Source organism: Mytilus californianus, unplaced genomic scaffold, assembly GCF_021869535.1.
Source record: "Mytilus californianus isolate M0D057914Y unplaced genomic scaffold, xbMytCali1.0.p SCAF_9, whole genome shotgun sequence".
Taxonomy (NCBI): Eukaryota; Metazoa; Mollusca; class Bivalvia; order Mytilida; family Mytilidae; genus Mytilus; species Mytilus californianus.
Genome location: NW_026262745.1, coordinates 15048285 through 15073561, shown reverse-complemented (window position 1 = coordinate 15073561; position 25277 = coordinate 15048285). Strand labels below are relative to the sequence as shown.

Sequence of the window (25277 nt, the reverse complement as noted above, 5' to 3'; positions counted from 1 at the left end):
TTCCTGATGTCGTTTCACAGATGATATCGGATATGTTCCTTATGTCGTAACTACAATACCCTTCCCTTATCAAGAATGTGACCTACCGAATTAGACTATTTACCGGATTTGTAATAACATGAGCAACACGACGGGTGCCACATGCGGAGCACGATCTGCTTACCCTTTCGGAGCACCTGAGATCACCCCCAGTTTTTGGTGGGGTTCGTGTTGCTTAGTCTTTAGTTTTCTATGATGTGTCATCTGTACTATTATTTGTCTGTTTGTCTTTTTATTTTTGGCCATGGCGTTGTCAGTTTGTTTTCGATCTGTGAGTTTGACTGTCCCTCTGGTATCTTTCGTCCCTCTTTTACACTGATCAGTTTTGCTATTACCTCAGAAAGAACATATTAAGCAAGTTAATAATTATTTTTCCACGTCATAAGATAACAAGATTACATGTAATTTTCTAAATATGTCGTTCATTGTAAAATAAACACAATAGGTGTAGCATCAGTAAAGAATTTAGACAGATAGATGACCAAATATGATCAGGGTGCAACCGAACGAATATCATACATGTACCTGATTTACAGTTCTAAGGATTGAAAGGTTAACAATCATGACGTAAATTGCAAAAATTAACAGAACGCATTTTTTATTTGTTTGAAAGATTTTATGTGTATACTATATAGATATACGAAGATGTGGTATGAGTGCCAATGAGACAACTCTCCACCCAAGTCACAATTTATAAAAGTAAACGATTATAGGTCAAAGTACGGTCTTCAAAACGGAGACTTGGCTCACACCGCACAGCAAGCTATAAAGGGCCCCAAAAATTACTAGCGTAAAACCATTCAAACGGGAAAACCAACGGTCTAATCTATATAAAAAACGAGAAACGAGAAACACTTATGAACCACATCAACAAACGACAACTACTGAACATCAGATATAGCTTGCTTTGCGGTATGTGTTTCGCTCATTGTTGGTAAACTATTATTGCTAATATCTATGCAATTGGTCTAATTGGTTATAATGCAACATCTCCTTATTTTATATTTGGGTAAGACTTTAAGCTGTAGATGATCAATCATTGATATTTTGAATATGCGACTTAAATGGGGTTTTCATTTAAAACATCAGTGAACTCGGTATGAATTCAACAGAAAAAAAAAACGGGCGTAACCAACACATGGAATAAAATAGATCTGACTCGTTTAATTTTCATAAAATTTTGGCAAAATATTTACTTTGACCTGTTCACAAAAATACGAAAATTTCAAGAAATTTGAACCACACAATTTAAAGGAATAATTTCATTGGATATATAACAGTTTGACAAACAATAATTTTGAACTTCGAGAAGTTTGATTCCTCTTTACTAATAGTATGTGATTAAAACGTTGAGGTGAATTTTAAAGAGTCAATTCCCTTAGGCGATCTGTACCCCCTTAAACTTGCAATATACACAAAAAACACTTTTAATAGACAAACATATAAAGAAGCTAGGAAGGCCATAAATGACGATAATAAACTCTAAGCGGAGAACAACATATATGTCAAAGAGGTATGAAATGTGTTTAGCAACATTTGGGTCGAGGACGATAGATACGAGTGCTCACACATTTCACTCTTTTGTTAGTATTAACAACTTTAATCAGTGTTTAAACTGAATTACTCTATCTGATGGATCGATTGCTTACGAATAAGTATATACAGTCAAACAGATTGAAAACAAAATCACTCACGAGCGTAATATAAATTGGACTGGCAATCTTTTGAATACTTAAAATTGCTGGCACATAATGTGAGTATATATTATTCACGGAGAAATCTATAGTAATAGTAATCTAAGGACCATCAGGCAGTAGCTTCGTAATGATAAACTAACAATGAGAAATTTTATAGCTGACTATTCCATATTGGTGTTGTTAAAGCCCATTGATGGTGACCTATAAATAATAAGATTTAATTCATTTTGGACAGTTGTCAAAAGTTGTCTCATTGGCAATAATACCATACCCACTTATTCTAATACTTATTCCCTAATTTCCTTAATTATGTCTTATTTATTTAGAGTGATAATTCTTAATGCACTGATAACACTCGTACGCTTTTGATTGACTTTTCTTTGATATATTATAAAAGAGAGGCGAAGGATACCAAAGGGACATTCAAACTCACAAGTCGAAAATAAACTGACAACGCCATGGCTAAAAAGAAAAAGACAAACAACAGTACACAAAACATAACATAGAAAACCAAAGACTGAGCAACACGAACCCCAACAAAAACTTGAGGTAATCTCAGGTGCTCCGGAAGGGTAAGCAAATCCTGCTCTACATGTGGCACCCGTGTGTTGCTCAAGTTAGTACAAACCCGGTAATAAGTCTTACTCGTAGGTCACACTCGGGGAAATGGGAACGGGATTGTAATTACAACAATTGGAACTGATCCGTTGTCATCTGTGAAACGGATATTAGATAACGGTCAACCAACTTGTGATGGCGTCCGTAAAATTTACGAAGGGACGATTTCAACTTCACCACCTGGAACTCTTGGTTTCATAGCTTCCTTGTGAGCAGCAACACTCTATTAAGGAAATCATGATAGGAAATACAAGCCCTGGAATAACGTATCAACCGGGAAATATATACTCCGTGAGTAGGTGCTGCTTGAATGTTGCTACATAGAAATGGGAATTTCACAATTGGGAAGCTGAAATCATCTCTTTTCTCGTAAAGTTGTTTTTTCAACCGACCGTCCTTGTAAATTTCTATATGTAAGTCAAGATATGAGGCAGACTCAATTGTATTTGTTGTATCCTTTATCTCAAGTTCGATGGGATAGATGCGTTCAACACCAAATTTTGAATGATTTAGTGAGAGAACATAATCTATATAGCTTATAAGTATAAGCTGTGTAAAAGGAGTTGACATATATTTGTTTGGTTTTCGTGTAGTTAAATTGCTGTCTAATGACTCTTAACACACATTTTTTAAAATTTTTTAATTACCTGCTCCGTTTGTTGTTGCCTGTTTTAAAGATTCATGTGTTACTTTTGTTGTTGTTAACATTTCTGTTGTAGAAGATTGTAATATTGAAGGAGTTGATACTTCTGGTGTTGTTTGAATGGTTGAGGAAGGCATTGTTGTCACTACTGCAAGTGGAGAGGACGGTCCCAGTGTTGAGGCTTTTAAAGTGGTATTCTCTTCGCACGTTACTTCACATGGCAGACAGAGAGAAGGGGTCGAGGTCAACGTTTCACTTGTACCTTAAAAAGATTTTATAAAGAGATAATATCTTTCAAAATAGCATAGACTCTGAAATAAATAACATAATCGTGAACTTGTTTGTAGAATATCATCTTAATTTAAAAATGAAAAAGCATGTCAATCGCTTGCACTAGCCAACTTAATATCTTTTTGTTCGCAATTTCATAACGCTAAAATACAACTTACGCTAGATTTCTTAAACAAAATTGTCTGCATAAAATTTTGTTCATCAGTCATATTTTTTGTAATTTACAGCTTTTCTTCATTCTAGTCGATTAAAAACTTGTTATTTAGTATGAATACTTTATAATTGTATCTTTTGTCGTTGAGTTACTGTGCTATTGGTGTATACCCCACATCTAATTTTAATCTTATTTATAAGAAATTAGAGGTTTACTATCTAGTAAAAGTTTTATTATATTAAGCAAATGTGAGATTTCGTGAAATGGTAAAAAATGAATAAAAGTCTTTAAAAAGTAGAAATACAACTAAAACTTTTATATTGATCTATGGCCTACATAAACCATGGTTTATACAATGAAAATTATCGATACTATTGGTTTGTTGATAATTAAAAACATTTTGTTTTAGAAGAATTCGTGATTTTGTAAAACATTTTCTTAAATGATTATTTCGCATTTCGTTAAAACCACCATGTAAGATATCTCAGAACACATTTATACTGACTGTACACATAACTGATTAAATTTTCCCCCGCATAGATCGTAGTTTGAAGCAGTAAGTATATACATGTACATATATCTTCGAAAAATCTTTAGAAGTTTTCTTTAATTGTCCTTAGTAGGAAACTTATGACGGATCTATTATGGATGTTAAGAAGCTTACCTCTAACATATCGCTATATAACGTTCTGTAAATGACCATTTGTTAATCTACAAACTGTGACACACAAAGAGTATGAAGTTAAGTAAAAATTTCTGATATAAACTTTTAAATATAACTATATTATAAGGCCATACCTAGTTTTCTTAGTTCCCGAAAATCGCTGTCAGGTATTGTTTCGGTAAATTGACAGTAATCGCACGTCGGAGTAGTGCTGACATCTGGTGCTGGGTGTGGTGTGTAAATTCTTTCTCTATCTGCTTCAGAATTTGTATCTAAAATCAAAATTCTAACAAATTGAATAGTTATTTCGTGGATTAGATTTTATGTTTCTAGACAACACATAATGATTAGTAGTGAAAATATTATTACCGAAATGTTTTGTTTAGTTAGTGGTTTCAACGGTGTGTGACTTAAAAGCTGTGATTTCAATGAATGAGTAATTGGATCCTACTTCACTCTACTGGATACTAGATGATAGGTCAATCAAAATTCTTATATGACCTTCTTTCTTTATTACTTAAAATTGAGAATGGAAATGGGGAATATGTCAAAGAGACAACAACCCGACCAAAGAGCAGAAAACAGCCCAAGGCCACCAATGGGACTTCAACACAGCGAGAAAATCCCGCACCCGGAAGTGGCCCTTAAATAAAAATGTGTACTAGTTCAGTGAAAATGGACGTCATACTAAACTCCAAAACATATAAATGAACTAAAATTAAAAAAACATACAAAATTAACAAAGGCCAGAGGCTCCTAACTTGGGACAGGCGCAAAAATGCAGCGGGGTTAAACTTGTTTTGCGAGATCTCAACCCTCCCCCTATACCTCTAGCCTATGTAGAATAAAGAAACACACAGCAATACGCACAGTAAAACTCAGTTTAAAAGAAGTCTGAGTCCGATGTCAGAATGGGTAACAAAAGAAACTACGCAAAATGACAATGATATATAAATAAACATAGGACTACTAGCAGTTACTGACATGCCAGCTCCAGACCTCAATTAAACTGATTAAAAGATTATGTCTTCATCATATAAAAATCAAGCACAATCCCTTACTTGCATGTATTCTATCAAAGCCGGACCTCAGATTTACTGTGAAAGTGCCTATTCCGTATGTATCAAGTTTGGTTAAAAAGTTGAAGAGATTATCAACCTATAGAAATATATGCAATAGTTACATTCAAGACCAAATATTTGGAAATCCAAACATATAAAATGTCCATAGCAATAAACCCAAAAGTGGCTAGAATATGAAAATAAGAAGATGTGGTATGTTGCCAATAAGACAACTCTCCACTAGAGACCAAATGACATAGAAGTTAACAACTAAAAGTAAAACAATTCAAACGAAAATATTATCGGCCTGCATTTTTAGTGCATAAAAAATTTAGACCCTGGTAAGTAGGAGAGATCGATTACGGCGAGGGTTAACTTTTGATTGAAATACAGGATAACATGACTTGTGCTACTGCCGGATTCAAAATGTCTTTTTCGGTTTCATATGATAAGTGAATTCCCACTGATTTAAAAAAAATGTATGGTTCTAGGTACTTTTACATGTTATTAGTGCAAACAGTGCTACCTCCGATTTAATCAAAGGCTGTTCCGGTTCAACTTTTTCAAAATCATTTAAATTCAAACCTTATACAAAGACCTCTTGGTTTTATCATTCACAAATGTACCAATATGACGTTATAGCAAAGATGAAAATTTAGAACGTCAAATTGACAGTTGACCTTGATTTCAAGGTCTGAAAGCAAACATCTGACATCAATAGACCTAGGTCTTTATTATGCATGGTTTTTGAATACTATCATCATACAACTAATTTGACACACATAGGGAGAGAAAACCGCCTATAAAAATTTTATCGTTCTATTTTGATAAAAGTATTTTCCATGTTACAGTTTTTGTGTTGGAGCGAAAACAAGCTTAATTCAAAATTAAGAACATGTGACTTTTGACATATGACCTTGACCTTAAATTCCTTTGATAGACCAAGGGTATAAATTACCGAAGGTCTCTATCACTTGGGCTTGATGTGTTACACTTATAAATCAGTTTTTTCAAATAATGAAAAGGAAATGATTCTCATAAGGAGACACCGTATTGCTGCGGTTAAAATTGTTCTAATTATTATTATAAGGGAAAAACAGGCTTCAGGGAAATGACATTTGCAAAGAAAAGTGTTCAGTGAAAGTGTGAGTTTCAAAAGAGCAACAACTGTTGTCATAATATACCATATATCTTATCGACATAATGTGAAAAACAAAATACTACACAAGTCAATCACAAGTCATAAAAATTGCTGAAGGAAAAAAAAAAAATTCGGAACGATTTATAAAGGTTTTTCCACATGCATGTTACCCATTGCTCTGATTACACGGTTTACATTTATCACCGTAATACGTTATAACAATAACAGTAAAAGAGTCAGCAAAGGAAACAATATCATGCATGGAAGGAATTATTTCCTCTGTATTAAAAGGTTGAAATTCTTAGAAAAGACAATGCAGGAAAATAATCATAGGAAAGGCAAGCTCAGGAATATGGTATCAACTTAAAGATATATTCTACAAAAATGTTTTATTTAGATCATCATGTACACGTGGTTTGCTTCTGTGTAGACCAAAAGTTGCATGAGTCCCCAAATTTTTTTTATACTTGTAAAAAAAATAGCTTTGATTGTAACAAAACGTCAATTAACACCTAGAGCATCAAGATGGTTGATTTTTTATTGACAACATATTGTTTATGCATTATTGGGAGTGATTTCAAACATAGATTGGGCTTCTCTTAGCAGCTTATTATTTAGTCTATATATCGTTCCTTTATTTGTAAAGACGAAATTCTAACAGTAGCCTCTCACGACAAAATAAAAAGAAACAAGTATTATTATTTGACTTCAAGATCCTCCATAGTTAATGTTCTCAAACATAATAATGTGTCGTTTGATGATTATGTTGATAACGTCTGACTTGGTGCTTTAAATACGGATTCAATAAATACAGTTAGGACTGCTTCATATCTAGACGTACACTTAGAAATTGATACTCATATGATAACTAATCATTTGTACAAAAAGACTACCATTATAATTTATCTTTTCTATGAAGCTGCATTCAAGCGCAGGGCTTATGGTGCTGCAAAATACGCCAATGAATCTATATGGTAAATTTGACCTCTTTGGTCTGCTAGTGATGACCACGGATATTTTTCATTTGTCTTTGTTGCCCTTTTTATCTGTCTTTAAATCTCTGAAGGCTACGTCTAACGAGTTTAAAGAAAGAATGTACAGGATGTATGCATTGCAGTAGACTTGCTTAACTTACCAAATAAGTATGCGTTCAACAGGTTTTGGCAGATTCAAATTACATGTTCGTATTTTTCTTTGCCTTATCTATAATGGTGCTGAGCGTTCATCTTGTCCGACTTTCTTCGATTTACGATTTTTGATAAACTCATTCGTTTGGTCATACTTTTTTTTAGTAATTTCAAGTTGATTTATTCGTCGACCGATTTCAACATCTGTTCAGATTTTTTTTTGTGAAAACCTATATTTCTCGTATTTTTAAATTTTTATTCTCTATTTCAAATATGTGTTGTCAGGAACGAGGTAAAACGTGTTAAGCATTTGTTTACCCATTATAGCATTAATAACTTTTTTTGTTTTGTTTCAAAGTGTTAAAAGCGGCGACTAAATAATACGACAAATGTATGATTAACTAAACAGAATATTGCAATATGCCGTTGGCAAAGTTACTCACATAGATGCTCATTTTAGCAGTGTATACTTACCTTAACGTACTTGGAATTTATTATCTTGGTTCGATTTTAAGAATATATATGATATAGACAGTAAAAAATCGAATGTGGACCTTTAGAGTGCTATGGTGTTGCATGGTTATTTGTGTATGTTATTTTTCATATGTAATAAATAGTCTTACCTGCCAAGAGGTAATAATATAGAACATCATTAGATATCTTTGTAATCTTCATACACATATAGTACTTTCTGATTCCGTTAACAAATGGGTCGAAAAAGGTATCGTCTCCTCTAGAAATTTAAACAATGCAATATAACATACACATATATTTCAAGTAGAAAACAAAAGGAACATCGGGTTTCTTCTTATAAATATTGTGGAAATGGAAAGATTATTTTGCCAATTAATGTTTTTAGTTGCTAATATAGATAATATAGATGTTAAAATCTGTTTACAAGTATCAATATTGAGTCCGTAATAGTTTGAATTATTGTTGTTGATTGGATGGCAATGTGCTGGCAGAAATCAATAGCATTAAAAGTACTAAATATTATGATAAATTAATTTCTTTGCCTCATATAAATTATAATTTGTAGATTTTAGCACACAGCTGTGTTGTTCGGGTAATAATGTAGCATGGAAGACTTTTAGCAAAGAAATGTGCTGTCTAGAACTTACAATGAAGTGAGAGGTTTTGTTTCTTATTAAACGTCTTATAAATTAGCAATATAAGCGCTGTTCTTTTTCTTTTGTTATTTTTCATGTTGTAGAAGTTAGTGTTTTTGTGTCATGAGTTGAAACACAATATATACAATAAAACTTTCGGACATAAAGTCTCACGGTAGCAGCGTCCACAAGGTGTCAAAATGCACAATTGACCAAAAACTTTCAACGTCCCATAACACCATCAAAAGTAACCACATAAATCTTGCAGTGTAGTAACTACATTTATTGACATACAATTCTACATATTGAAGACGATTTCAGGCAAACGATCAATGAGGAAAAGTGTTCACAAAGCTTCATGATTATGGACAGACGGATGAGGGCCGGGAGAAAAAACAAATGCTTTATATAGTGTGTAATTCCCCCCCCCCCCAACCCCCACCCAAAAAAAGAATTGTGTATGTGCCTAGTCGTATAACTTTTTGTTTAAACTCTTCCTTATAAACGGAATTGTCTTTTAGTGAAGGAGTTTTTTTTATTAGATAGGGTTTAGTTTTATACCGTTAAGGACTTTACAGTAAAAAATAGTGTGAGTCGAAGTCGCAAAACCTGCAATTGTTATGCGTATCAGTTTCATTAGAATTAAGTGGATTCATTCAAAGAACAGAATTCTCTTATGCACAAATCTTTTTTTCTCCAAAATATTAAAGGTTAATAACATTGATCAGATAAAAAATTGAGGAAATGTCATGAACATCTGAAGACTAAATGTGTTTGTCACTTTGAGATCGCGACAAAGAGAGCAAAACTGTAATAATGTGCCTTTAAGTTAATAACATTAAACTGATTTGAAATGTATCGACGTTGTATTGAAATTATCATTTATTGATGAAATCAAGCATTATACAGCCAGTCCTAGACCTCTAATACTTGGCATGGAACACAAGCAGATAAGCCTCAATCAGTCGAACAATTCATGTCTTGGTCTTTGGTGGAAAGTGTTTGTCTCATTGGCAATCATACCATATCTTCTTGTTTTTATAAAGCAGCTTTTAAAAAGTATTTCCTACATGTCAATTCAAGAACTACATTAATAAAAACTGTAAAGTAAAATCTACATTTTTCAGAAATGTATTGAGAAATGGTTGATAGATATGCTTACTCAAAAACATAGACGTTTCCAGTGTTGTGGATACATGTTTGACCGTCATAGTTTACACCCGTAACTTTAACTTTCCAATCTGTTAACTTTGAAGGTGTTGTCTGGAATGTTATGTTTGCACCTTTGGTCACATCTGTCCATTGACCAATTAAATATGATGGAAACGTACATGCACTTTCTAAAAAATATAATATTAGTAACAGGGGATTCAGTAATAAAAATATATAGTAAAAAGGCAAATAGTTTTAAATCATATTTTTATGAAGAAGTTTGTTTTTATGTTCTGGAATGAAAATAACAAACACTTCATGCTAGAAAAAAACGTTAACTATAAATTTGTCAACTTAGAAATCTTGAAAAAGAAAAAAAGAAACATAACGAAGGAGAAAAAATAACAAAAATGACAACGTATGACAAGTTCGATGGGTGTTTTTGGTTTCACCTGTCATCTTTAGTCAATTTAGTAATTCTCAACAAAACATTCAATTAACAAAAAATCTTTTCAAAAGAATTGACTAAACACAAAAAAAAAAAAACGTTGGTAATATGCCTAGTGTTAAATTATATTAAGCAGGACAATTGAAATACTATGAAAACAAAAGTATGTTGGATATTCGCCTTGTAACAGGCTACTTACGAACCCCTACAATGAATCATTACAAGATATCTGTAACGTCCAATAATTCCGTTGGATCATTTTTGTGTAAGGAGCACACCCCTGCTAATGAAGTTCGTATAGTGTAAACATGCACGTTGGTAACGTGTGAATTGAGATATGTAAACACCATACGATGGGACAGAGGGTACAAATGTATGTTACTGCTAAGAAATGGGAAGTTGACAATTGGAAAGTTGAAATCATCACGTTTGTAATATATTCTAGTTTGAAGTTGTCCATCTGTGTCTATAGATATCATACGAACTACATTTAATGTTACTTGCACAAATTTTAATGACATATACTTTTATTGATTCATATCAATGATCAAAGATTACAGTTTATACTGAAAGTAAATTCTTAAGATATAAAATTTCAAATAATTTAAAAATCCACACATTGGAAAAATTATAATCATATCTTTTTTGATTAAAAGGATGCAAGTTGTAAAAAATGTAATATGATATATTTGGAATTCATTGAAATACACTTCAGATTATTCTTCATAGAGCAATCGATGTGATTTATCTCAAATTGAAATAATGTACTTTAAAAAATTGCAATGAATTAATATATATTTTCTTTTTAAACATGTCATGCCAATAAATCATGCAAGATAAAGAGAAATTTAAATTTATACTATTACGATACGGTTAAATTTTGGTTAACGAAATTTGTACATTTTCCAAAATGATTGATGTTTTTATTTGTGCTGATAGCAAATGCAAAATGTACACGATATTAACACAGTAAACAGAAAGTCAGTAAGGCTCATCGAATATACTAATCCAGCAAAAAATATTAAAATTTTGGATTGACGAATGATAAAGAATTAATTCTTTTTTGATAAACCTTGGTAAATGATTTTCATTTAAACTGAAATGACACCAAAGGTTGACTAGGTCAGCCCTGGACTTTTCCCGTCAGGCTGTGGATCCCTAGCTAAGGGAGCTTCCACTTGACTGTATAAATGCCCAACCACGTCCGGTTGAAATACGAATAGTAACGTAAAATATAATGCCTTGTGAAGGGAGAGGGTCACGCGTTTCCACATTTAAGTACTGTACAGACAACTCTGAGCGGTCCGTAAGTGGCCTTGTAATGCAAATTTTCTGTCCCTTTACAATCTGGTCCTTTTCCAGTTGCAGCCTTGATTACAATCCCTCATCTTTACCGATATATTTTAGTCTTAGATACATGATTTTTTTATTAGTTGTTATTTGCTTTGATCTAGCTGTCAGAAACAGCGAGTACTGTCAGATAGGTACTTTGTGTCTTTTTTGTTGTGAGGGATGTATAAAATGTATAAATGTTTTCCTGCTATGTATTGATCTGATGAGTTAAGTCCTTGTCAACTGTTTTTTACAGTTTATTCTTATGTTGTAATGTTACTACGCTGTCCCAGGTTAGGGAGAGGGTTTGGAGCCAGCAAACATGTTTAACCCCGCCACATTCTTTATGTGTCTATCCCAAGTCAGGAGCCTGTAGTTCAGTGGTTGTCGTTGGTTCATGTCTGTCATATTTTTTTTTCGTAAATTGTTTTGTTACAAATTTAGTCGTTCTTTTTCTAAATTGAATTGTTTCATATTTTTCATGTCCAGGCTTTTTATAGCCGACTATACGGTATGGCTTTTTCTCATTGTTGCCTTTATCGCTAAAATCCACTGCATTTAAACTTTGGTGGATAGTTGTCTTATTGACAGTCATACCACATCTCCTTCTTTTTATACTTCTGTCAGAACTAATCTATTGTATAATTTGTTCTCATTCTGAACATGCTTGAAATAATTGCCACTGATAAACAAGCAACAATCAATCAAACTGGAATTTCAATTTTGATTGGAGTAAAATGAAAAATATTAACAACAAACATATATTTTAGTAATGTTACATTAGAGAAACACATGAAATAGAGATTTGGCTTCAAGGCAAAGAAGTAGCAATCAAACAAAAATGATTGAAAAAAGTATCTAGAGGTCGACATACAGTCAGGAATCTAATGTTGAGTGGTTGTCGTTTGTTGATGTGGCTCATAAGTGTTTCTCGTTTTTTATATAGATTAGACCGTTGGTTTTCCTGTTTGAATTGTTTTACACTAGTAATTGTTGGGGCCCTTTATAACTTGCTGTTCGGTGTGAGCCAAGGCTCCGTGTTGAAGGCCGTACTTTGACCTATAATGGTTTACTTTTACAAATTGTGACTTGGATGGAGAGTTGTCTCATTGGCACTCATACCACATCTTCTAATATCTATGAACGACGGAAACGCCCATGCATCATTTCACAAGCCCCAGATTACTCATTACAGACAATAGAGACAAAGACAAACAACAATATATGTACAGCAGTCTTATACATTTGTACATAAACAGTAAGCGACAACAACCATACATGGATTAGTTTCATTCATAAAATTAAAAGGAGATAGAATAATCACAGCCACACATGTATTAATAACTATTGTTTAGAACTGGAAGTCAAAAGCTACCGATACATGTAACGAATTATGATATAGAAATACAGAAACGAAATATTGTGCTAACCATTGGATGTTGTTAGTATCTGTTAATGTTGTGGTATGAAATGGTATATTGTCGATTTAAATTAATTCAAAATACAATGTTACAAAAGAAAATAGATAAACCACGAACTAAGTAAAATTCACCGGTAAATATAAGTTAACAAAATATCAAATTCAATTTAAATGCCACCTTAACTAAAACGATACTTGTTTTTGACACATTTTATTGTGTTACAATTAAAAGCCCAAGAACGTTGATCTATACATACGAACAAAAAGGATGATAATTATGTTTTATTTAAATGGCTTACTTTACACTGATCAATTTTGCTATTACCTCAGTTAATAATTATTTGTCCCCGTCATACGTTAACCAGATTACATGTAATTCTCTAAATATGTCGTTTATTGTAAAATGAACACAATAGGTGTAGCATGAGTAAAGAATTTAGACAGATAGATGACCAAATATGATCAGGGTGCAACATACATATCATACATGTATCTGATTTACAGTTCTAAAGGAGTGAAAGGTTAACAATCATGACGTACATTGCAAAAAATAAACAGAACGCATTTTTTATTTGTTTGAAAAAGTTTTTATGTGTATACTATAGCTTGCTTTGCGGTATGTGTTTCGCTCATTATTGGTAAACTATTATTGCTAATATCTATGCAATTGGTCTAATTGGCAATAATGCAACATCTCCTTATTTTATATTTGAATAAGACTTTAAGCTGTAGATGATCAATCATTGATATTTGGAATATGCGACTTAAATGGGGTCTTCATTTAAAGTTTCAGTGAACTCGGTATGAATTCAACAGAAAAAAAAACCGGGCGTAACCAACACTTTGAATAAAATAGATCTGACTCGTTTAATTTTCATAAAATTTTGACAAAATATTTACTTTGACATGTTCACAAAAATATAAAAATTTAAAGAAATTTAAACCACACAATTTACAGGAATAATTTCATTGGATATATAGCAGTTTGACAAACAATAATTTTGATCATCGAGAAGCTTATCAGTGCACGAGTAACCAATTCATTACTGCAATACTTAATTGATAGGGGTGCCGCTGGGGTTCTGTTACCCCACCCTTTACATATAATTTAGATTGTAGAAATGTATACCTTTTCATATGTTGCGTACGTTAAATGTAACATTTTCCCTTATTGGTTTGGTTTCGTGTGGTGTTTTGGAAAAGTGGAATACCATGATCGGGAAAATATCACCTTTGCTCGGAGCTCAAATCTGAGGCTTAGATTCCTTATGTAATCTTTTCTTACGGTGAGACTTTCGGCTGTGAAAAAATAACAGGGCTTTTCATATAACAAATAATGGGAACTTTATTGACCTTTTCATATATTTCTAATAGTTTTCCGAACTATGCACATATTTTCAAGCTGAAAAATGTTACCTTTTCCAGCGACACGTTGAACATCCATAAATTTGAAATGTAGTATATTCATATTTTTGGTCGAAAGAGAAAGTTACTTACGGATATGGAAGTTTTTTTCAGCCTTTAAAAAACTCCTCAAACATTGTCAAAGATACCAGGTTTGCAATCTTGTTCGCCATACACGCGTTTTGTCTACAAAAGACTCATCAGTGACGCTCGAATAAAAAAAGTTAAAAGACAAAAAAAAAGTACGAAGTTGAAGAGCACTGAGGACCAAAAGCTTCACAGATTTTACCATATACAGCTAATGTAATCTATTCTTCAGGTAGAAAATCCTCAGTATTTCGAAAAGTTCAAAAGTTATATATAAAAGGGACATGGGTTGAAAAAACGACCTGATTTGTAACGTCATTCGGGCACGAAGTAACAAACTAAACTCATAGACGCGGTACCTACCATTTTAATAGTGACAATACATCCATGATGCATGATCACAGTTTTTATGCATCTAAAGAAGACACAGGGAGAAAATCAACTCAAAATTTCAAACATGCTTTGGAAACCCCGATTTGTGTTTACAACTTCCTCAAATTATCTATGCTAACGGGAAAAGTCGGACTGACTTAATGAGCTCGACACTATTTGCGTTTTTTAATATCAATGTGACGTCAATGAGACGTTCGCGTTAAAAAAAGAATACATATGAAAAGTAAAAAATTCAGCACGAACACGTTATAAACGGAAAGAGAATGCAAAATCACATGCTATAGGCTAAGGACTAATCTACTAGTCATGGGCATTGGCGTTACTCTGCCGAGCACGAATGGAAAAATAATATTCACTGGTGAACATAAACTGATTAAAAATTTTTTCAAAATTGAACAAAAAGTGCATCAGATACGGTATGTGGAACGGTCTGAATTATCTTTATAGACGGCCATAGTTGTCTTGGGTCCAGTTGTTTCGTACCTCTCGTGATTGTCTCCTTAATGGAAAAAACTAAATTTCCGGAAGCAACACATTTTTCGTGTCGATTTCACTAGATCGTGTTTCGGGTTTTTTTTCCACGATCTTGACCGTTGAAGAATCTTGTGGTGCGTTCTTTCTATATTTAAAAAAGGTGTGAGAAGACCACTTTGAAATCAATGCGCATAGGTGCAGTTTTATTGTGTATTTATTGAGAATTTTCTAGCTGTTTGAATTTACTTTTGTTCGTTCAAATTCGATTAAGTGCAAATTACACCTAAAAAGTTGGTGGTTGATGATTAAAATGGTTGCATAAATTATAAATACACGCAATTTGGACTCCAATAGGTAGTTGTCTCATAGGCATTCATACAACATCTCCTGATTCTATATTTTAAACCGTATTCAAGTCACTTACACGTCTATATATTTTATATGCCTCAAATTCTGACTATGCTTTCTTAAATTCTTTAGTACTACCTTAAGACAGCATTGGCTGCCTTAAATCATAATTTGAAGAATCATGGCCAATAAAAGAACGACGAATAGAAAAACAACAATCCACAAAATACTACTCAGAAAACATTTACCTTCGGAACAGAGGTGAACTCAGGGCCTTCGGAACAGAGGTGAACTCATGGCCTTCGGAACAGAGGTAAACTCATGGCCTTCGGAACAGAGGTAAACTCAGGGCCTTCGGAACAGAGATGAACTCAGGGCCTTCGGAACAGAGGTGAATTCAGGGCCTTCGAAACAGAGGTGAAATCAGGGCCTTCGGAACAGAGGTGAACTCAGGGCCTTCGGAACAGAGGTGAACTCATGGCCTGCGGGACAGAGGTGAACTCAGGGCCTTCGGAACAGAGGTAAACTCAGGGCCTTCGGAACAGAGGTGTACTCAGGGCCTTCGGAACAGAGGTGAACTTAGGGCTTTCGGAACAGAGGTGAACTCAGGGCCTTCGGGACAGAGGTGAACTCAGGGCCTTCGGAACAGAGATCAACTCAGGGCCTTCGGAACAGAGATGAACTCAGGGCCTTCGAAACAGAGGTGAACTCAGGGACTTCGAAACAGAGGTGAATCAGGGCCTACGGAACAGAGGTGAACTCAGGGCCTTCGGAACAGAGGTGATCTCAGGGCCTTCGGAACAGAGGTAAACTCAGGGCCTTCGGAACAGAAGTGAACTCAAGGCCTTCGGAACAGAGGTGAACTCAGGGCCTTTGGAACAGAGGTGAACTCAGGGCCTTCGGAACAGAGGTGAACTCAGGGCCTTTGGAACAGAGGTGAACTCAGATGATCCGGAAGGGTAAGAACTGATATGATCGCTACAAGGTAGCTGAACTTCGAATAACTCTTACAATCAAAAACAATTTGAAACAAAAGTGATCAATTCTATTGAAAGTAACTTGATGAAATGTAAGACTTAGTATCAATGATGCTATATAATAAATATATTTGATCTTGTGTACCACGTACCACAATTATCTAAAATAATACGAAATTCAGCTTAAATGGAAGAAACTGGAGAATTCGGAGTAAACAAACAATAATCGCAGTGTATCTGAATAACTCAATCAGATACAAATGTCGTTATATATCGAGTACAAATTATTAAGAAACGAAGGTTTCAACTCCCTCAGGCAAAGTTGACCGTAGATGGATTTGGCTATTTTTTTTTAGGTCTTTTTACATAGTTCTTCAACTGTTTCTGTTGCACATCATAGACTTTCAAATATTCGACTTTGAGCGTTCCTGATGAACGTACAGCCAGAAAAGCGCTTTGGACGCATGAAATTTATAAAGTGTTGTTTTCAATTGTTTGCCGCTTTAGAAAATTTAAATTCCTATCGTTGTTGCGGCTGAAAAATTAATGCCATCAGGTACCCAGTCTATTGTGTCGTCGATGCCCTTGGTAGGCACTAAGTCAATTGAGTAGGAAAATCAACCGGAAGGACTTCTAGATAACATTCCCGTGTTAAACTACGAAGCATAACTTAAGATTGTTTACACGTGTAACATCCGATATACTTGGATTACCAATCTTATGTGATGATTTATAAAGCTATTACACAATTTGTCATTCCATCCTTCTTAATAATTTACGTAAGTGTATTACACGAACAAGTCCTACCTGAATATATAGTAAATCAATGTACATTCCAACAAATACCACATCAATCAAGAAGATCTGTCACGTGGAGCATGTAGTTATACAAATGTACAAATGCTTTTGAAAAATACTTGTAATCAGTTTTCAGCAACCATTTAAAAGACTTTAAACACGAAATATATTAACACGCATATTGTCAAAATATGGTATGAATAAAAGGAGATTTCGAGTGTAGATAAATAAGATAGGAATTCGAGTGATTAACACTTGCAACAGGAAAGACGCCTATATGTCAAATTAACCCATCTCGCTGGATGACTTTATCAATTTTAGCTATTATAGGTATACCATTACACGATAAAACTAGACTCTTATTCTAGATGAGTCTAATGAAGACGACACACGCGTATGGATTATATTTAAAGTTATCCCCTGTACCCCGTCCCCCATTGCCAGCTTCAGACATCGTTAAATAACGACCTAATTGTTAAAATCGAAATGTATATATTTAAAAAATACCAACACTAAAAGAGTAAACGATCACTATAACTTTCATTAGTAAAAGTCATCTATAAGAAATTGGTTCAAAGAATAATTAACTCCAGATTAAGGTATTTTGCATTTTTTACGGCAAATAAACAGTGATCTTACAACAGCAACACTCACAAACAAAGAAAAAACACAAACATATGTCATATGTTCGTACCTCTTCTTTTCTTTATAGAGGGGTATCTTTTAATTTGTGAATAGAATTGTTATGCTGTTTTACATGTATATGTGCGTTTTATGGTATAGATATAATAAGATGTGATTTAAACTGTATAAAATAAATAATAATTTTATGATAAATATCAAAATGAGACAAAAATACTTTTGAAATATAAGTAAACAGTCGAAAGAAAAAAATGGGGATGTTGTTTATCTAAATCACGTTTACAAGTTTATTTTGAATTCGATCGTATTTAATCATGTTTATTTTATACAAGTAGTCCCGTCCCTTATATTACCCTGAAATAACGAATAATGTTCCTTCTGCCCGTTTGGTGCTTGTGATTTTTTAATAGTTTTAAGTTCTTTATATCAATACATAAAACAAAGAAACAATCAAGTCTATTGCTATGATATTCAAAATGACGAAATAAGTACTTGTCCATATTAGTCTTACCTGTCTTACAGTTGAACGAGGTCCATACAATGACTTGGAAAAACAATCTTGTAAGTTGATAACAATTATATACATCCATTTTACAAGATACTTGTGCATACAAATATTGTCCTGTTATAGTAAACATCCGTCATGGTTCAATGAAGATAGTAACTTTTTAAATATTTCGTCTATTATTAATTCTTTTTGTATAGAATAAATCTAACCTAACCAAAAGGGGTTAAAACATTATTTAAACATATTATACGAGCTAGTAATGTTTTTTTTAATAATAGACAAATTTCGATTAAAAACACATCAACATAAAATGTTTCACACTTTTGGACAGGGAAATAATTGATTGAATGTCAGTTTTTATTACATTTAAACTGTTCACTCTATTACTGTTTATCATTACGGCATACACATTAAAATATGTTCCCGATTGCCATTGTTTTGAATAGCAATTTGGAACATATTCTAATGTTTTTAGTTTTTACTATCTTGTACAGCAGATTTTTGTTTGTGTGACTGATTGTCGTTGCTATACAATGAGTTTTCGATTGTGTACAGTAGATTTTTGTTTGTGTGTCTGATTGTCATTGCTATACAATGAATTTTCGATTGTGTACAATAGATTTTGATTTGTGTTACCTGTTACATCTGCAGTGCCGACTGTTGGTAATAGGATGGGTACCTGGTTGCGCCACATATATGGTAATGAGGAAATAGTATGTAAAACTCATAGCTGATCTTTTTAATTGATTTAGACATGTCTAAAGATCCGAAAGGTAAGCGAAATTGATAACTAACAAAATCAACATTGATGTAAAAATCGACTTTAAAAATAACACTTAGATTCAGGTTGCTATGAATATTACACACAGGTCGCAACGAACATTAAACTTTGATTCAGGTCGCTACGAACATTACACTTTGATTCAGGTTGCTATGAAAAATTACACTTTGATTCAGGTCGCTACGAACATTGCACTTTGATTCAGGTCGCTACGAGCATTATACGTTGATTCAGGTCGCTACGAACATTACACTTTGATTCACATCGATACGAAAATAACACTTTGATTCAGGTCTCTACGAATATCACATGCTGATTCAGGTCACTACGAACATTACATTTTGATTCAGGTCTCTACGACATTACATTTTGATTCAGGTCGCTACGAACATTACGTTTGATTCATGTCGCTACAAGTCGAAATAGATTCCATACAAAAACGTCATGAACAAAGTGAAAATTACGAAATGCTAAAGTGGTGACATTGCTTTGTACAAAACCAGCATGAAAAAAGAAAAACAAATCTAGCAAGGAATATAATAAGGACCATCTTGTACCACACACTTTAGTTGGATAGTTTTTCTCATTGAAAATCATACTACGTCTCCTTAGTTTATATTGAAATAATTCAATTTTGGATGTAACACGTCTTCTGATTGGTTAAACGTATTTTGTCTATCAGCTCATAGACATAATTTTGTCATATGACCGTGACGTCATTAACGTTTTTTCATGATTTACTCCTTCAAAAAAAATTTGAATTTAGAATCAAATTATAAGGACTGACTATAATATTTGTTCTGTCTATTCGAAATAACCTCAAAAATGTGGTGCACACTTTTAAATAACCCGCTACACGGGTTATTCAGTGTGCACCACATTTTTGATGATATTTCTTCATAGACCGAAAAAAATATTACAGTCCTTCCTTAAATAAAAAATAAACAGTTTGCATTGATATTCTTTACAAATTTACTCTAGGCTTCCCATATTATGTTTTTGACGTTGCTGCATAAAATGTACTCTTATTTCAGTCACCGGTATAAGAGTGCAACACATTTATCAGCAGATGCAGATATTTGAGCTTGCTTTGAGTTAGTTCAAACAATATTTTACATGTAAATGGTTATTATTTTTGTGTGTATTAACTGTTTTGTTATTCATCATACCAGTATTATAGAGATAAGAGTTTTTCTGTCCTTATTTGTATTGCATTTACTATGGCCTTATTTTTATTTATGTTTTCCCATCAGGAACTACTTCGATAAAAACTCAACAAAGATACCAGGCTTATAATTTGGTACGCAAGACTAGCGTTTAGTCTATAAAAGACTCATCAGCGGTCAGTTAGAACAGTCAAAACAGTCAAAACAGTAGGAAGGCCAAATCAAATACGAAGTTAAATATATAGCATTAAAAAACCGAAATTTCGAAAAGCCGTGCGAAAAAATTATATTAGTTTACAAATGAGGGACAACAAATGACTATAAATGTCAGGACTTTTATGTCAACAGATATGCGACTGATGGGTTTGATTTTTCACAATCCTTTTAACCTGACAACCAGAGGGTTTATCTGACAAATGCTAAAAGGACTGTCGAGCGACCGAACAACACAAACCCAACAAAGACCTTGGATCCAACTTAGATGTTCCGGAAGTTAAGCAGTGGCACACACCCTATTGTTCATGACTTATAATAATCAGAAGATAGGCCACGTATGGTGATCTCATCAACGAGGAGACGAAGCCGAAATGGTGGCTACCAAAAGTTGAATATATCTCTGGTCGTCTGTTTGATATTCTATAATGTTAAACCAAATCGTAATGCCAGTTGTATAACTTTTCGAAGAGATGATTTCACTGTCGCCATAAAGCCTTGAGTTCAAAAGTTTCATAGTAAGCAACAGTCGTCTGTTAAAGACTCTATATACAATCCAAATCGCTAGTTTAAAAAATTTGAAAATTGCAATGAAATTGTATGTTGTAGTTACATTTGTTAAATATTACAATACTCAATGTAAATTTAATTTTATCAGTAATGTAAGGGTATTATATTAAACAAGCATGTCAAACGAGAATTTCATAGGTGTCAAATTTTCTAAAATCGATTAATATATAAAAAAACACTTTTTATACGTCAAAATTGTGCCACTAATAATGCCTAACCAGTGGGTATGGTCCCCCGTTGGCATTTTAATTATCATTTTTGAACATAATCACAAACTTGAACGATTGCGAATATTGATGGTTATTCAGAATATTTCATTCTCATTTAAGAAAAGTTACACCCATTGCTAGAATTAATTTAATTTTAACGGTCCTATAAGCATAAACAGATAAATATAAAACTACATTTGATCTAGGGTCAAATTTCATATATGGAACATTAATATATAATTCAAAATCACTTATTTAGTCTATTACATTTGTGATTAAGAACTCGTTAAAATAAGATATAGAAATATGCATTTTCTCTAGAGACGCTTCTTCGAATATCCCTAATTCTATGTTTACCTTCTCAAGATTTTAGTTGGTATCTTTGTCAAGAAATGCTCATCGAATGATTAAGTATGATTTTGATACCTAATAGTCTTTTCATCAACAGAAATGCAGCGCTCACCACCAATATCATTGCTTTTATATAAAAGCCAAAATATATATTAAAAAATCCGATAGTAAATAGATAAATAATAATAATAATTAAGAGAGATTTAAGGTACAGCTTATCATCAATGTGTTGTTAATACTTGTACACTACAAATACTAAAAGTATTAAGTGATAACTTTAAAATATGCAGTGTAAACGATATGCCCTTTTCCCCTGCTTGAAGCAATATTTCTCTAAAAGATGAACTGCATTTGAATGTCAAAAAAGGACATTTTGTTGAAATAGTTATTTCAAATAAACAAACAAACATATTCCTAGTACGGTGTCTTAATGTGTGCCTTGTAAAGAATTTCTAAAGATCTTCTGAATCATAAAATAACAGATTCAGTTGGGGACGGGTAGGGAGGGTCAAGCTGGACTTTTCAATCTCTCTTTAGGAAAAACTATTCGGCGCTCATCCACCTTTTGGAAAATGTTTGATCCGCCTTGTGTATAGTTGTAATGGTATATAAGCCTGGTTTGCTCTAACTGTTTAAATTTTTGAGATACATGCCAAAACTGGTTTTTACCAATTTGTTCTATTTTCAGCTATCGCGGCCATGTTTGTTTAATGACCAGAATAAAAACAATTTTTTTTTTACTAGATACCATAAGAATCATTCACCCCAAGTTTGATTGAAATTGGTTCAGTAGTTTAAGAGATGGATCTTTGAAAATAACTACGACGACGACGGACACCAAGTGATAGCAATAGCTCACCTGGCCCTGTGAGCAATTTTTAAATGGGTTTCATCTTATTTAAATCATTACCAACGAATATGTTTGTATTATTATATTTTAGTTAGTATAGCAATTACCTGTTCATATTGAAAGAATACATATCACATAATTCGTAACGTACCCTTTCATCATCCAAGGTAACACGTACATCGTTTCACTATACAAGAAAGGATAATAAGTATCCATTAAATATAATTATAAAATCAGACTGTTAAATCCGTTAGATTTCTCCTTTGAAGTTTTTGTTTTTTTCACAAGATTTTTAAACCCAAAGTGAAAAGTAGGACCTTTCGTAGGTTTAAAAAAACACATCGTAGGCGTTGTCAATAAAAAACAATTCTAAAATAAAGCGCAACCCTTGTGTATCATATCATCGGGAGATATATACCCCATATGCTTAATTTATCCTGCTTAAAAGAAATGAAACATAATTGGACTTAATCTCTCAATCTGTCTTTACGTTTAGAACGAGAAATATTTGCTTAACAAGCAATATCTAAATATAATATTGGAACAGTATGCACTATATTTAGTTTTGTTCTTCTTCTGTTTTGTAAAACATTCTGCTTACATTGAGTACAATGATACAAATTGGTTAGTAGGAATACATTCCTCTATTTTCTCAAGGGGTTTTGTAGTTATCACCCGGAAACAAAATAAATCCATATTTTAAAGATAACTATAATGGGGTATAAATTGGTCATTTCAAAATAAAGTACAATTCGGAATCTGAAGTTAAAAAAAAAGAAATTGATTTGAATCCAAATTAATTCAAAGAACTAATAACGCTTTGCTTTGTAAACATTTGTTCAAAGTATGCAATCTTATCGACACCGGAGAATGATTTTATTTCATATGTTGTGCCAGCTGGTGTTCGATTTTTTCCATCCTGTTACTTTTTTTACTGTGACTTGACTGTTAGTGTTGCTAGACACCCATTGCAACTTATTCAAAATTCTGACCAAATTGCAATTTGTTTTATAAAACCAAACTGTTCAACTGGTCAGAAATTTGAACAAACTGCTGTAGAAAACCACAGTCAAGTCGTGAAAGTGCAAGGTGATAAAATAAAGCATACTTACAATCCTATAAGACTTTAATTCCACTTCAATGTTATTATGAAAAATCAGTCTAACAGTTTGTATAGAAATTTTATTGTTATTGTCATGCTAAAGGTGATGGATAAAGTTTTGAATTGCTATAAAAATGTCCAAACTAATTAGCTTTCATACAATTTTTCTTTCGAAAAGTCTTCTATATTCATAAGAATCAGACATCATTTTAATTAAAACATTTTATATATTCAGTAAAACATGTGTGAAATTACAATACGTTGTTAGTAAGTTTCCATGGGAGATAATCAATTTTTCTTTCGAAAAGTCTTCTATATTCAAAAGAATAATGTTTTAGGTTATCTCCCATGGAAACTTATTAACAACATATTGTAATTTTACATATATTTTACTGAATATAAGATGTTTTAATTCAAACGATGTCTGATTCTTATGAATATAGAAGACTTTTCGAAAGAAAAATTGTATGAAAGCTTAGTTTGGACATTTTTATAGCAATTCAAAATTTCTATCCGTCACCTTTAGCATGACAATAACAATAAAATTTCTATACAAACTGTTAGACTGATTTTTCATAATAACATTGAAGTGAAATTAAAGTCTTATAGGATTGTAAGTATGCTTTATTTTATCACCTTGCACTTTCACGACTTGACTGTGGTTTTCTACAGCAGTTTGTTCAAATTTCTGACCAGTTGAACAGTTTGGTTTTATAAAACAAATTGCAATTTGGTCAGAATTTTTAATAAGTTGCAATAGGTGGAGAGCAACACTAACAGTCAAGTCACAGTAAATGACAGCAAGAGTGATGAGAATAGAGAAAATATCTAATCAAAAGTGTGGATCATACTTTAATAACAGTGCACATTCTAAATCACATTAACATTTATCATTTATTAGATAACACAAAAAAAAAAACATAATCTGCAAATAGTCTGTACATTCAGAAAAATCATCACATTTCTAATTTTTCAAACGCTCTTAAAAACAAATTGTTGAGACAGTTGCAGCAAAAATTAACTATCATGTCCCTATTCAATGACATTGACTAGGAACTTAGCCAATAGATCAGTTATGTTCATGGTCAAAATTATTTTACACATTTTTGGCGTAACAGGAACAAACAATGACAGTAACAGGAAAAACAATGTAGTAACAGTAGAGACAAAGAAACACTTTTGATAACAAATATCAATAAAAAAAACCGTTTTGGAATTTCCTAGGGATACAATACCAGACATATAAGTATTGTAACAATATAAACGAACTATTCATACATGTATCATCCCCGTCGGTCCAAAAAAAAAAACAAAAAAACAAACAACAAAAAAATAACTGGGAACTTGGTGAAGATAAGGTGACAAGTCTTTCTGTAAACTAGCGCTTTTAAGATCGAGCTCAGCATGTTGGTCTTTATCTCGTTATCATAATTCTCGTCCTGTATATGCGTTCAAGTTGCCACTGGAGGCATACCAGTCACCCACCAAACCATCCGTCGGACCATCTT

The 25277-nt window shown here is 32.9% G+C and overlaps 1 protein-coding gene across 2 annotated transcripts in view; it reads right to left on the bottom strand.

Moving 5' to 3' along the window:
* LOC127714855 (uncharacterized) overlaps positions 1-18654 on the bottom strand; it is a 49734-nt gene extending 31080 nt beyond the window's left edge. Inside the window, exons 1-5 of one of the 2 annotated variants that reach the window (XM_052220887.1) lie at positions 18531-18654; positions 9707-9884; positions 8059-8168; positions 4241-4378; positions 3002-3259 (exon numbers count right to left, since the gene is read on the bottom strand). In XM_052220887.1, the coding sequence (XP_052076847.1) occupies positions 3002-3259; positions 4241-4378; positions 8059-8168; positions 9707-9884; positions 18531-18609 (763 nt within the window). In that variant the 5' untranslated portion in view covers positions 18610-18654. Of the gene's footprint in view, positions 1-3001; positions 3260-4240; positions 4379-8058; positions 8169-9706; positions 9885-17386; positions 17560-18530 lie in introns of those variants that run through there. The other variant, XM_052220888.1, reaches the window with a different exon arrangement.
* Between the last annotated feature and the right edge of the window lie 6623 nt (positions 18655-25277).